At 36.5% G+C, this 15,288-nt stretch overlaps 1 protein-coding gene across 1 annotated transcript; it reads right to left on the reverse strand.

Moving 5' to 3' along the window:
• Positions 1-6,454: 6,454 nt before the first annotated feature.
• On the reverse strand, positions 6,455-7,168 carry LOC110679512. The gene is made up of 2 exons (XM_021854322.1): positions 7,050-7,168; positions 6,455-6,990 (listed from the first exon to the last, which is right to left on the reverse strand). Exon 2 carries the CDS (start codon positions 6,983-6,985, stop codon positions 6,518-6,520), a length of 468 nt encoding a protein of 155 aa, XP_021710014.1. The 5' UTR covers positions 6,986-6,990; positions 7,050-7,168; the 3' UTR covers positions 6,455-6,517.
• Between the last annotated feature and the right edge of the window lie 8,120 nt (positions 7,169-15,288).

Raw genomic sequence — 15,288 nt, forward strand, 5'->3', positions numbered from 1 at the left:
TAGTTTTTCATTGCCAAACAATAGATGACACCTATGACCTTCGTTATTGATAAAGTATATCGAAGTCCATGCACCATTTAATAGTTTGATATCAACTTGCTATGAAAACAGTGCCCCGTACGAAAATGAAATTGAGTCACTGTAGGTAAACATATTTTACTCATAATATGAGTGAATTTCACCAAGTTTTATCAGTATAATTTACCCATATTATAGGTTGTGCAACAGAAACCCAAATTAGGGTGAATCAACTACCCAATTTTAGGTAAACTGAACCTAGCGTTTGTACATCTTGAAGACACCCACCCACCCTTTGCAGCGATGTGAATAGGCCCGAATTTCAAACGTGATTAAGCCATATTTCAACGGTGAAGCATAGTATGTTATTTCGTTCAAGATCGCCCCTAAAAGTAAAAAAAATCGTGACCGAATGGGTTAACAAATTTGATACAGTGAGTTCCATTGGAAATGACGTTTGGTTTTAGCTGCGTACTCCGATCTAAGAAAATTGATTTTCTTGACCATTTCAGGGAAGTATTTTCCTACTCATCAAGATAGACGATCATTTTTCTTGTCATCAGCAAATCTGCAGTATGTATATATTTGATTTTATAAGTATGCATTTTCTGCATTGGCCCTTTCACCAAGTACAGCATAACGAGTGACGTTTATTTTCACAAGATGTCAACAAACATGATTTCTAACCTATACATATACCAGTTTTTCCGCAGTTTTCGATTGACGAAGTGAACATTTTTGTTGCCGACAAAAGATATTGCATTGCCGACAATAATAAAAGTGCCTCGTGATTTTGATTACGAAATATCGAATATTTCTATAGTAATGTGTTATATTGTGAATATCGATCAATAAATAAAGTGTGCACAAGTGTGTTTCAGATATCCCCTGCTATTTATCTTGCGTCATGCTGAATATAATTGCATTTTAAAAAGTTCACCCGCTTAGACTGCTGAGAATACGTAAGTTCCCCTATAAGAAATATTCAAAAAATTGATCAATGCTACCCCGGATTACGGTAATACTTTAAGAAATACATATTGGAGTTTTTGGAAGACACTCCGGAAGCATTGTTGGAAACATCTCTAGAGAAACCCTGGAGTAATGCCTTGATGAATGTTTTGAAGAAATTTTGAGGTTAGTTACGGAGAAATTTGTGATGTTAATTCTGGAGAATCATAGGAAGAATTAATGTAAATATTCCTTTAAAAATACACGTTTGTTTACCAGTTCGGATTTTTCGGAGATTCGCTCCATGAATTCTTCCAGAGATATCCTACAGGAATTCATTCGGGGATTTCGTCCAGGATTTCCTCTGAGCATATCGTCCAGAAATTTATTGATGAATTACTCCGCAAATTTTCTCCAGGAATTCCTTTGAGGATTTTCCTAAAGAATCCAAAAATTTCCTCCAGAAATTTTTCTGGGGGTTCACAACACAACAGGAACTCCTCTGGAGGTTTTCTCCAGGAATAGCACTGAAGATTTCCTCTAGTGGATATCCCCAGAAGAAGACTCGATGCTGAGTCGAAACGTCGGGAAAAATATAAAAACATCGTTTTGATTCCTCCCAAGACTGCAGTGCCGAATCCAGTAGCTATAAAATTCACATCAGTCGAACCTCTTTCTTCTTCTTTCGATTTCCTCTAGGAATTCTGTAGGTAATTCCTAATAGCAATTCCTGTGAGGATTTCGTCCAGAAACTAATCTGGACTTTTCTCCAGGAATTGCTTCAGGGATTTCCTCCAGGTACCAACGGGGATTTCCTGCGGAAACTCCCTTGGGGATTCCCAGAAATTGTTCCGGAAATTTCATCCAGAAATTCTTCCGGAGATCCGCTCCAAGAAGACCTCCGGGGATTTCTCCCAGGAACTCCTCTAGTCCTCTTAAACTTTTCACAAGAAATTCCTTTGGGTATTTTCTTCAGAAATTCATTCGGGATTCTTTTACATTTTTTTACAAGATTTGCTCCGGGCATTCCCCCGTAGTTTTATTCAGATTTCTTTCAAGATAAGCTTCGGAGTTTCTCAAGAAATTCCATCAGAGTTTACTATAAATTCCTCCGTAGTCCTATCAGGAATTCTTCCGGAATAGGGCGACATTCAAAACTGAAAAGGCAATAGATGACTCTTTTTCAGTGGTAGTAAAAACGAAATCCTGAAGCAAAGAAAACACAACGGAAGATAAACTTAACACAAAAAGTTGCGTATTCACTTTACACTTGATTTCTAATCACTACTTTTTTGATCCAGTTTCCTAATTGCAAGTAATTTACGTTTTTCATTATTTTTCATACGTTTTGACAGTTTTCGACTACCATTCTTCCATGCGCTTGTGTTGAAAGTGTGAGAAATTTGACATTCCAGCGTAGCGCGATCAGTGAGTGGAATACAAACATCAGTGTCGCCGCTCGGCGGCTAGTGAGAGAAACTGAATGTTCGAAAGGTTGTTGTCTGTACTTTTTGCCACGGGCGCCAACTGTTAGCGTTTAAGAACGAAATAAACAGTCGACTCGTTACCCTATTTTTGATTAGAATTTGTACGGAGTTCCACTGAAAATTCCTTCGGATTTCAAGGATTTTCTAGGAATTCTTTCAAAATTGCTCCAGGATCTCTTCGGATTTCCTTCATAAATTCCTCGGAGCTCCTTCCGGAATTCTTTTGATTTTCTCCAAAGTTCCTCCGTTATTTCATCCATAGTTCCTGAATAACAGTTCACATAACTAGGGGAAAAGCACCAAGTTTTCGACCCATTCATACGATTTTGGTCCACCTCGAGAGTAAGGTGGGGCAAAAGTTCGACCTTAGTGGTATAATCAAAGTTTCCAGGCAAGCAATAGCAGTTAAAACAAAACAAATACCATACAGTGAACCTTCAACATATTGGCTATAATTTTGCTGAAAAAACTTGTGTCAAAATATTTACCCATTTTTAGTTCTAACAGTTTCAAAATTGATTGTCTTATTCGAACTTTTGCCCCACTGGTGGGGCAAAATCTGGTGTGGGGCAAAAGTTCGCTGACTAAAACACAAAATATCGATTCTTTTATGATAGGCATACTTTACACCAGCCGTAAACTTAAGTTTGACGAAAAATACACACTAAATTTTCATCAAAAATTACCCAAAACCAGGTTAATTGTAATATACTCAAAAATAGCAGTTTTTCGCAAAACTAAGTACAAATGAAATTTTGGTGACAGTTTTCACACGATCAGACTAATTTAACTAAATTTGAAGATTATATGTGGATTTAAGGCAATTTGCAAATTTTTTCGTGATTTTATACATAGGTCGAACTTTTACCCCGCTGATTCGAACTTTTGCCCACTATGGACCAAAAATTGTTTTCAAGCATTTATGCAAAAACAAATACACCTCAAAGCAACCGTATGATAGGCCTAGAAACGCCCTTACATAAAATATTGAAACAGATTTTATTTTCAATTGGTTCCATGCAACGAAAGTTTGACCAAAAATTACAATATTCACGTCAAAAAACAACAAATAGCCATAACTTTTCCAAATCTCAATCGATTTTTATGATATTTGGATTGAAAGTCTCTTACTTGAATAGCATTCGAACCACCGTGACATTTATAAGATTTGTTTTGAATTGAGCTAGAAATCTTAAAAAGAAACTCTTACCCCACTCGAACTTTTGCCCCATTTTACTCTATGCAAAAACTAATACACCTCAAAACATCCTTATAGTAGACCTAGAAACGCCCTTCCATAAACAATCGTAAAAGTTTTTATTTGTATTATGTGCCAAGCAATAGAATAATCCCTGGGCTTGGAATTATATTTTCCAGGGAGCGATGAATTTTGATAATTGATCGCTGTTGTCAGTAGTTTTGATTAGATGTTGGGTAAATTTCAAAGCAATGGCAACCTTTTTATTACAAAATTTAGATTTTATCTTCTGACCTAAAGATTCTGATTAAACTACTGTACTATGCAGTTGGGCTGCACTGCGCTATCACTCATCAAAATTGCTTTCACTTCAGGAAAATATAATTCTAAACTGGCGAGAAGATTACAGACTGAGGGTGGGTTAGGAGCACAATCAGACCCTTGAATGTGCAATGTGGGGTAGTAATTGGGAATGCCATTGACGGTTTGTAATCTTCTACGAGGTGTTCGAAAACCAACAGGGCGCGTGCACCGGGTTGCGGATAGGAGCAAAGGGAGATCAATAGCATCTACTTAAAATAATAGAGCAAAAAGCCGTTCCATGATTAGGTAATGTTTAGCGATCTTCTATGGTGTTCTAGTACTATAAAATTCTTCACTCACTGGGAATTCTGGCCTTGATAATATCAATAGTGATAAAAACATAAAATAATACCTAATACTTAATAAGTACAATGCAGTGATAAATGAAATAAAATCAATTTTCTATACTTGACAAGGTTTTGAAGACAATCAATGAGTGAAAGAACTACCTATTAGAAAAGCCACATCAGCTAAGGCTATACATATACAAATGTTGGTCATAGGGTCATGGCGAGCATTCGGTATGTATGTCTATAAATGATTCTTATCTAATAGGGGCACTAGAAGACCACGCGGACAATTTCGAAACAAATTATGTTTATACATCGGTCTTACGATCCGAAAGGCTCAGCTATGCTGCAAAGTCATTTTATAAGCTATTCATTACTACTGTTTAATTGTTTATAATTCTAACAAAACTACATAATTAACTCATTACTAATCACTGTTCCTATATTCTCTTTTTCTCTCCTTCTTGTCTGTTGCATGCTTATGAGCATCACTAATATAATGCATGAGCATGCACAATAAGAATAATTTCAGGATTGAAAGCAGTACATGGATACCTGGATAGAATAGCTTCGAAAAGGATGCTCAAAATAGAATATTTCTGGTCAGGGAAGTATCATCATTAAGGGTATGTAAAATTTTTCCATTATTAACTCATAGATCACTCAAACAAATGAACTAATAATATCAAATATTTTTATATAAATCAGCATCGTCAATCAGTGCAAAAACAGATAAAGTTTGTAAAGTTTTCACCATCGATTGAATTGCGCTCTTTATAGTAATGTTCAATCAGTATCAAAATCTCCTAAAGCGTCGCATCGTGCCATCAGCAACCCTTAGCATCACTCTCATATTGTTACTATTTTGTTGTTTATAAAATTTCTAGAAAGCGATCAGCATATTCTTTCTTACTTGTACAATGGCCGATCTATTTGGAATTTTAATAAGTCAAATCAAACTTCAAAACTCAAATTAAAATGCTTTCAGCACATTTACATTTTGCAGCATTAATAGCATTACTGTGTCAATTCCCTATACCCTACCCCAACCCTTCTTATCCTTTCCGATGGTGTTCAAGTGGTCCGCATAGACTATTACGGCCATTACCTATCCCTTCCCCCGGCTTTGGACTGACTTGCGCTCTCATTGCCCCACCAAACGCTGCAAAATGAAAATGAAAATGAAATTATGTGCCAAGCAATAGAATAATAATAATATTTGGAGTGAAAACCTCTTACTTGAATAACATTCGAACCACTATGAAAATTATAAAATTTGTTTTGAATTGAGCCAGAAATCTTAAAAAGAAATTCTTGCCCCACTAGAATTTTTGCCCCACTTTACCCAATAGATACAGTGTGCCTGCACGGGTTACCTAATTTAATAACTACAGTCGACTCTCCACATCTCGATGTTCTAAATGTCGATATCTCTCCCTACGTCGATGATTTTTATCGATTCCTTTATTCTGCATATACTTTCACTTTCCATATCTCGAAATCGATTTTCTCTCCGTATGTCGCTATCCGTCTCAAAATAGTGATAGATTATAAATGTTAAATAGTGATCATCAAGACAAGTCTTACTTATTAGTACAGTTAACTCTCCCTTACTCGATATTCCATTTCTCGATATCGTGTAAGAGAACCATAGTAAAAGTTGGTTTTTATGGCTAACTCGATGGTCCCTTGGATCGCAGTTGCATTGGTTTTGTGTTCTATAACTCGATATACCTCACTTACTTGATGATCCCTTCAATATCGAGTAAGGGAGAGATGACTGTATTACGATATGCATGAACGCTATCTGGATAAGCAGAGTGAACTCTTAGATTTGATTTAATTAATTCGAATTAATGTTATTGTTATGTTCATAGCGTAAATCCTGAGGACCTATGGATAAGACCTTAGATGAAGAATATCCTTTACTACTTTATGACTGAGTGGAAAAATATTACAGTGTAACAACACTTGTGCGCCTACGCTTATGCAAACAAGTACGTCGCACGGGATAGAGTCAACTGTGGCCACGGCGAATGAGAACTATCTTGGTCCATATTTGCTCTTTCACAAAAATACCTGGCCAAATATGAAAAGTGGTTGTAATCCTAAATAATTAATTATGTAATAAAATAAAATATAGATTATTTATATTTATTCGTTTGTTACGAAATTTTCTATTGTCAGCATTATTTAATGTCCATCGAATTTCACCTAATTCTGTCTTCACAACACTTGGCCAGTTGCATCAACCGTTCCAGGTTCTTCTTTTTGATTGGAATTTTAATGACCACATCCGCTGCCAACATCACCATCTCGTCACCCTTGGATACTTGCCTTCCGTAGCACTCCGTTGGACATTCCTCACAACGACAGGGGCACATCTCCACCAATTCCGGCTCCTGGTCAGATCCGTCCTCGTCATCGTCACTGGGTTGCAGCTCCAGAACGGCATTCGACTGCGTAGCTTTCAGTTCGGTACATTCGAATAGACGCTCGATGGAAGGTTCCCTGCGTAGGGACCCCCGATCGGAAACGGAATATGGACTTTCGATGGACAGGCGCTCGTCGGAGGTGGAAACCATCTGGATGGTTCCGTCATCGTAGACATCCAGGATCAACTCCAGCTCGCTCGAATTGGACAAGCTTGGCTCGTTTTCGGCGTATTGTAAACTCATTTTATCTAGCAAAGTTGAAATTTTATCAAGATGATAATTTATTGAGGGATATTTGTTTATTTACCTAAAAGATTTTGTTACTTTAAATTTTGGTCGATCGGGAAACTTCTTTTGCCTTTGACGGGTAGCTAAATCATTTGAATGTCAAGGCAGACTAGACGCAAATTGACATGCTTGGATGAAAATCATCAACAACATGGCCGGGTTGAAAATTTGATCCAACATTATATTAGCTCCTCTTTAAGAAAATGTTTTGATATTCTGTTAATAAGTTGATACAGACAATTTAGGTGAAAAAGTTTTCTCCTACACAGGTCCCGTCAAATTTTTCAGATTTCACAAGTGATTAAAATTCTGATGTTTAGTGAAAAAGTGTGAGAAAGTGACCAGCCTTGCTAAGAAACATCATGTTCCGGAAGTATTGGAGTTCGAACAGAAGAAAGGATTTGACTTTTGTATACACTAAAGTGACCAGACGGCCCGGATTGTGCGGGACAGTCCCGGGTTTGAGCAACCTATCCCGCATCACCAAGCGTCCCGGAAAACGTCCCGGATTTTAGAGGTCACCAGAAATAGAACTTATGTTTGAAATATGAGTAATGAAATGTTATTAATTGCTATATAGAAATTTAAAATTACTGGTCGGCTTTCTCTATGGACCAATAGAAATGTAATAATAATATAGGAAATTAGTTTACGTTGAAATCTTTTCAAAATGTTATTGGAATCCTAACATAATTCCTTTCACAGTCAACATTTCTGTAACTATTTTGTTTCCGTCAAAATAAATAAAATTAACAGATTAACAGATTAGATTATTAATAGAATTCTTATATAATTCTGATAGAAATAAGAATTTCCGCAGTATTCACTATAACAATATTTCAGCTCAAGTCTTGTCAAAACACTTCCAGGACACGCAACAGCATTTATTATATTGTAGGCTCTTGATTTAGTTAAGAAACTTAAAATGGTACTGTTAAGGAATTCATGATTTTGTTCAGAATTTCCCTAATGATTTGATTCCCTAATCTCTCAAAAATGTTTTTTTTAATTGCTGCAAAGATTTTGCCCAAAAACAAGTCTCAATTTTGTGGATTTTGTTCAGCGAATCAACTCACTTAATCTAGGTCAGACTCCTTCATGATTAGGATTCTTTCTCGGATTTTATTTAGTCCACAATCTTATAAAGATTCAGTTCGAATTACTAAAAAATGTTGCTTCGATATCTCTAGAAGCAGTTTGCAAAGCATACAAACATTCTGATTGGAATTCTGGTTAAAAAAAAAAAACTCGTGATCAAGATCTAAATTTATAAATATTTTGTTATTTTTATCTGTTCAATAATAAGAACCCTTTCGCAACAGGTTTTGGAAATCCTACTAGAATATTTCAAAATACATGTGGAGTGTGAGCGGACGTGCGAAATTTTTTTTCTAAAGTTTACAAATTTTATCCCGCATTGAAGCCAAACATGTCTGGTCACTTTAGTATACACCAAAAAGAAGTGCAAAGTGCCCTCCAGCAGAACATCCAATCACTGGCATTAAAACACAGGCGGAAGCCAAGATCCATGAGGGGATTCAAATGGTGGTAAGCGACTGTAATATGGTGAGATCGTTCATTATTCGTTTAGTCTTATGTTAATTGTTCATATGCATTATTATTTTGTTAATTTTCAAAATCTCCTTTATTTGTGAAAGCTGTTTTTGTCCCGAGCGCATTCTCAAGCAATTGAAAGGACTTTTATTATATGAATTAAATTTTACATTAATCGATGCATCGATGCGCTGAATGCATATACAGTGAACCCTCCATGAGTCGATGTTCCATGACTCGATATCGACTCATGGAACCATACTTAAAACAAAATTCCATGATTACTATGATCGTCCCCTTACTCAACTTTCCTAAGTATTTATATTTTAATACTCGTTATTTTCATGAGTCGATGGTCCCTTCAGATATCGACTAATGGAGGTTTGACTGTATTTGGGCATTGAAGACCTGACCTAACAAAACTTTAGTTTCAAACTAACGTAATGTCTGAATTCTATATACAATTTGTGACTATATATGTTCTGCAAACAAAAAAGGGGTGGGATAATATTTTCTTCTCGTTTCAGAGAGCGAGTAACGGCGCTTTAGCCTAGGCTTCCGAGCTAGGACATAAGAAGGAAATACCTGTGTCTCATCCCTGACAGAAGAGCACCCACAACAATGGAGTGTTTATTAATATTCTTAGCAACGCCACTCCCAACGATTTAAACTTTCCCCTGAAATGAGACGGTTGGTACGGTTGTCCCCGTTTCTTCCTCAAAACAAATCAAACATTTACGTCTATCACATTATTCATAAGTGGATAATCTGATCACCGTGAACTTTTGAGTTATCTTCAAAACCAAGTATGCACAATGGGCCTGGTCATTTTAATATTTGTGTAATATCACCGATATTCCGCAAACATTAATGCTGACAAGAAAATACTAGAAGAAATTCTAGTATTTCCAGGATGCTTTTCAATATTAGCTGTGCAAGCGCTTAGATTAGATTAGATTAGATTAGATAAGTTGATACAGACAATTTGAACATTTGTTACATTCGCCTTAAATGCCCTCAATGTGATTTTTCGAGTAAAATTCTAATCTAGCATGAGCCTTAGATACTTAACTTCATCTGTCCAATTTATTGGAATCCCTCTCAACGTGACAACATGCTTAGTTAAAGGTTTCAAATAAAGAGCTTTTGGTTTATATGGGAATGTTATAAGAAAAGATTGGGAAGTGTTAGGGAAAATCTTCCATTTTGCAAGTATGAAGAAAATATATCCAAACTTTTTTGGTGGAGAGGCCTGTGTTTACATCCTTGAGGTAACTCAGGTAAGTAAGGTGTGTAAATATTGTATAATATTGGTTCCAAAATGCTGCCTTAAGGAACACCAGCTTTTACAGGAAGTCTTTTAGACTTGGAGTTCTGATAATTAACCTGAAGTGTACGATTTGACTGATAACTTTGGATTATTCTAACAATGTATGTTGGAACATTAAAGTTTATTTTTAAATTTTGTGATCAAGCCTTCATGCCAAACACTGTCGAATGCTTTTTCTATGTCTAGAAGAGCGATACCAGTAGAATAGCCTTCAGATTTGTTGGAACGGATCAAATTTGTTACACGTAGAAGTTGATGAGTAGTCGAATGTTCATGGCGGAATCCGAACTGTTCATTGGCAAAAATTGAAGTTTCGTTGACGTGGGACATCATTCTGTTCAAAATGACCTTTTCAAAAAGTTAACTGATGGAGGAAAGCAAACTGAATGGACGATAGCCAGATGCTTATGCATGATTTCTGTCTGGTTTTAAAATTTGAACAATCCATTTATTAGAAAAACATGCCAATTGAAAACATTTGTTTAATATTTCAACTAAGAATGATAAGCTAGTTTCTGGAAGTTTCTTGTTGAGAATGTAGAAAATCCCATCGTCTCCAGGAGCTTTCATATTTTTAAATTTTTTAATAATAGTTCTCACTTCTTCCAAATCAGTCTCCCAGGAATTTTCGAAAACGTTCTCTTAATTGGGAATATTTTCGAAATTCTGAGCAACTTGATTTTTAATTGGACTAGTAAATCCCAAATTAAAATTGTACACGCTTCCAAACTGCATAGCAAGTTTTTGAGATTTTTGGCAATTAGTTAGAAATAGATTGTTTTCCTCTTTCGATGCCGGTATTGGCTTCTGAGGTTTTTTCAAAATTTTAGATAATTTTCAAAAAAGCTTACAACCAGGTTGCAAATGAAAAAAAAAAATCATTTGCAAAATTTTTGTTTCCTAATCGAGAAAATCGTTTTTTAATTTCATTTTCCAGATCCTGCCATACAATTTTTATGGAAGGCATTGGCGTAGGAACAGGGGGGGGGGGGGCAGGGGGGCCTGGCCCCCTCCAGAATCATCCAGGCCTCCTTCAGAAAAAAAACAATTTAACATTAAGCAAAACCTACTGAATCAATGTACATGACTCTTGTTATGGACAAAAAAATCTCTTCAGAAGCTACGTTATTTGAGACAAAACCTCGCTTGGCTTTCACAGCATCAGCGTGGCGGTTCTGACTTCGGTGAATCATGCGACAACCAAAAGCTGAACTGTCCGGTTTTCGATCGATTGATTATTGTTAGAACTAGCTTCTTGTTATAAGCGATAAGCGCAATTTTTCGCCATATCCGTTGATACAAAAAAACGTCAATATCCTGGAAATATGACTCCCAAAATTAGTTTTTTTTTCTGAATAATCCAAACATTGCTGTTTCAGCATAAGGCAGCATATTCACTAAAGAAATCCATAGTATTCCATACATTAACTTTAATTCATGTAATGACCGAAAATATAATTGGTAGCTGTTTTTTTTTATCAAAAAATAAGACTAAACTTTCAAAAAAATTTTCATGACCAGATAGCCGTAGCGGTAAATGCGCAGCTATTCAGCAAGACCAAGCTGAGGGTCGTGGGTTCGAATCCCACCGATCGAGGATCTTTTCGGGTTGGAAATTTTCTCGACTTCCCAGGGCATAGAGTATCTTCGTACCTGCCACACGATATACGCATGCAAAAATGGTCATTGGCATAGTAAGCTCTCAGTTAATAACTGTGGAAGTGCTCATAATGGTCTGAAAAATATAATAAAATCGTTTATTCCAGCAATAAATTATCTCTTTGATATTGATTCAACTTTTCAAAGTATTTTCGCATGAATAAATTTATTGCTTAAACTATATTATTTCAGGAAAACTTATTATTTCATCAATTATTTGATTAACACGGATTTGTAGCAAAATTTTTCATAAAATTTTTCGATATTCTTTATAGAATTTTACTATAATCAAATTCCTCAAGGAATATGGAAGGGTAGCTTTAGAACTTTTGGAAATCTCTTGGAAATTAGTCAAACAATATTGTGGGACTTCCTCTTGATAGTCATGCATTCCTTCTATGTCTACTTCTTTTAGTAAATTGATTCCGGAATATGCTCCCGGATTTACCTCAAAAATGTTAATTATTCTTTGGGTTGGTTTGGTTTGACTTTATTAACGAAATTTTTAGCCCTGGGCTAGTTCATCTCGGGACCAACGGCTTTACTTCCCTTCCGAAGGAAGTCGTCACTATAACTTTTTACGTCATAAGTGACTATGTCGGGGATGGGATTCGATCCCAGGTCCTCGGCGTGAGAGGCGAGTGTTCTAACCACTACACCAGGTCCGTCCCCCCCAATTATTCTTTCAAAAGTTTAGTTTTCCCTCGTAATTCCTCCAAAAAATCATTGATTCTGTCAAATCTAATACAGAGATATTTCGCTAGAAGTTTTACTACAAATTCTTCTGTGAAATTATTAAGATAGTTTTCCCACAAATTTTATTTCAAATTCTTCCGCGAAGTTCATCAAAAGTCCTTAAGAATGTTTTGAAAATAAATCACAAATTGCGTCATAAATTCTTCTGTTTTTTTAGAAATTCTGCTCCAAATTCCCGGATTATTCAAGAATCGGAAAGATTTTTTTTTTAAATGTCTCTTACCTTCGAATTCTAAGAGGAAATATGTTGAAAAATCCCAGGAAAACTTTTGCTTCCGAACATAGCGGTACAGGAATCTGTAGAGAAACATGTAAACATGAAAAAAAACTGGGAAGGAGGAATGCCCATCTATTTTTACCTGCTTCAACATTTTGTTGTTTCACCTTCTTTCACATGACGCTTTAAGAAACTTCGTGCAAAATGTATTCCAAAAACTCCAAAAAGCAACAGTTTAAAAAATCTAAAAAAGGGTAAATTAAAAGAGTTTTAAAAATTACAGATTTCTTATTTGTATGGTTCCTGATTTCTGAAAGTCCATCAGGAATTCCTCAACAAATTTTCAAAGTAATGCAAAAGATTCCCCTAAGATTTAAATTCATTAAATCTTACATTACGAACTTTACCACAAAACATCTTTGGTAATGTGCTTAAAAGTTGCGGTAAACTTCTATAGAAATAGACCCTTCAAAAAAGTATGTTTGGAATTTCTAAAGGTAGTAAAAATGGGCTCACTCAACATCAATATGTTCACCATCATGAAACTTTGGAGTTCATATCAAATATCATCTAAGATTGAAGTTACAAACCTTTTCGGTGAAAATTCGATCCGTTTTAACACTAATTATTTTCTATTATCAAAGAAGAAAGAAAAAGAACAAGAATTTGGGAGCAAATCCTACAAGATATGGAGTGATTCTTAGAGGAATTTGTCAAGCATATAAAAATATTGAGATATTCTTGGAGTAGTGTTTGAACCAAAAAATGAAGAGTAGATAAATTTATAAATGTTATTTGTGGAAGAATCCTGAGATTACCATTCGGAATAAATTGAGGTAATTCTTGAACCTGAAAGAATACTTGTTGGAGCTTCTGGAGAAACTTTTCGAGTAGTTTAGTCTTAGTCTTAGTCTTAAATTTTCAAAAGAATCGTTAGTGTGGCTAAAGCAATCTCTAGAAAATACTTAGTTGAATATCTGGTGTTTTTTTCGGGCCAATCTTAGGAAAACACTGATATAATTATCTAGGAAATCCCTGAACTAATCACGAATCTTTGAGTATTTTCGCGGAACAGGTTTTCAAACAACAGTTGAACTACTCCTCTAAGAACTTTATAGGAATTATAGAATTCTTAGAACATTTGTTAGTAAGAAATTTTCGAAAAAAAAAATCAAGAGGGTTTTGAACAAATGCGAGATGTTGCTCCTGGATTTTGGAGAAATCTAAACAATAATAATCTGTGGAAAAATGCAGATAGATCTGCGGAGAGTATCTTTGAGAAATGATGAACAAGATTTTCCCAACTGAATGCTTTTTGATTGTTCATGAAATTCTTGTAGAATATTACGAAAAGTACTTAGAGTAACATCTGGAAGATTTTTTTTGCAGGAAGTCTGGATAATTTTTGCTGCGATTTTTTTTGAAAACCAATCCTGTAGAGAAACTTCAGAAAGAACTTCAAAACCAAGTTGGAAAAACTGTTGGCGAACCTTCTAAAGAATTCGTGAAATGAATCCTTGCTTGGTGATCTTGAAGATATTTTCGGTGAGGCTTCTAGAAATCAGCAATTTCTGAAAATCCTAAACAAACTATTAATGAACAAAACTGAAGGATACTTTAAACTAACAATTGGAATGTATATGCGGCAACCCGTTTTTGGTCGATGATGGTGTCCTGAGGATGAAAGGCAGAGCGGCACAGGGTACGGTCCTCTCGTTCGAACTCCAGTTTCCGATTATTCTGCCAAAAAAGCATTCCATTACTCAGGAGTTGCACACAGCTTGACGACACAGACGTGTCTGATGGCTATTCGACATTTTGTGTGTCGCAGAGGCAAACCGGTCGAATTCCATTTCGATAACGGGACAAGTTTCCAGGGAGCTAGTAGGAAAATAGATGGAGAATGCGAAGAAGCGATGACGGATTCTTGGACTCGGAGGAGTTTCAATCCACCAAGCGCGCCCCATATGGGAGGCGTTTGGGTACGGTTAGTGCACTGGCCGAAACAGAGGACCTTGTGAATTCACGGCCGTTGACGTACGCGTAGGTTTGAGACCCGAGGCAGGTGAAGCGTTAACACCTAATCACTTCGTGAAAGGTGGAGACCTGGCTGTAGCAAGCGCGGAGGCGCGACCTCTACAAGCGGTCGCAGGTGTTGGCCGATCGGCAACCGTACGAGATGGCATGCAGAGATCCAACCAATCGGACCGGGGTATGTGGTGTATATAGCTGAAGGAGTGAGAAAGTGTTGGACACGTGGAATTGTTAGAGAGATGTATCCGGGCGCTGATGGCCGAGTGAGGCAAGCGTTGGTGAAAACGGCGAAAAGAGAGTTCCAGCATCCGGTGGCGAAGCAAGTGGTGCTAAAAATCTAGGAGCGCAACTCTGGTTTTGGAGAATCCCCCGTGAATTACGACGAGGGTTATTTTCGCACCACCCAACATTGAACATACATCACCCAGCTTTTTTTTTTTTTATTAACTAGAAGTTAAAAAAAATCTTCTAAGGACTGGCCTGTTGTGTGTATTGTTCATGCACATGCCAGTATACAGATTTGGCGCTGTGTGGGATTCACTTGAGTGCCTACCCACTAAAAAAAAACTCTCCTAGGATTCCTTTCACCTGACTTCCCCTCCGGCACCACCTTGCAGTATTACTTCGAAGGAGAGGTGTTATGTGCTGTTTGCACCGCTTCGTTACTCCACGATCTACTCGGTCTTGTCCCCGGCGGTGGATCTAGCC

This window comes from Aedes aegypti, chromosome 3 (assembly GCF_002204515.2).
Source record: "Aedes aegypti strain LVP_AGWG chromosome 3, AaegL5.0 Primary Assembly, whole genome shotgun sequence".
In the NCBI taxonomy this organism is placed as follows: domain Eukaryota; kingdom Metazoa; phylum Arthropoda; class Insecta; order Diptera; family Culicidae; genus Aedes; species Aedes aegypti.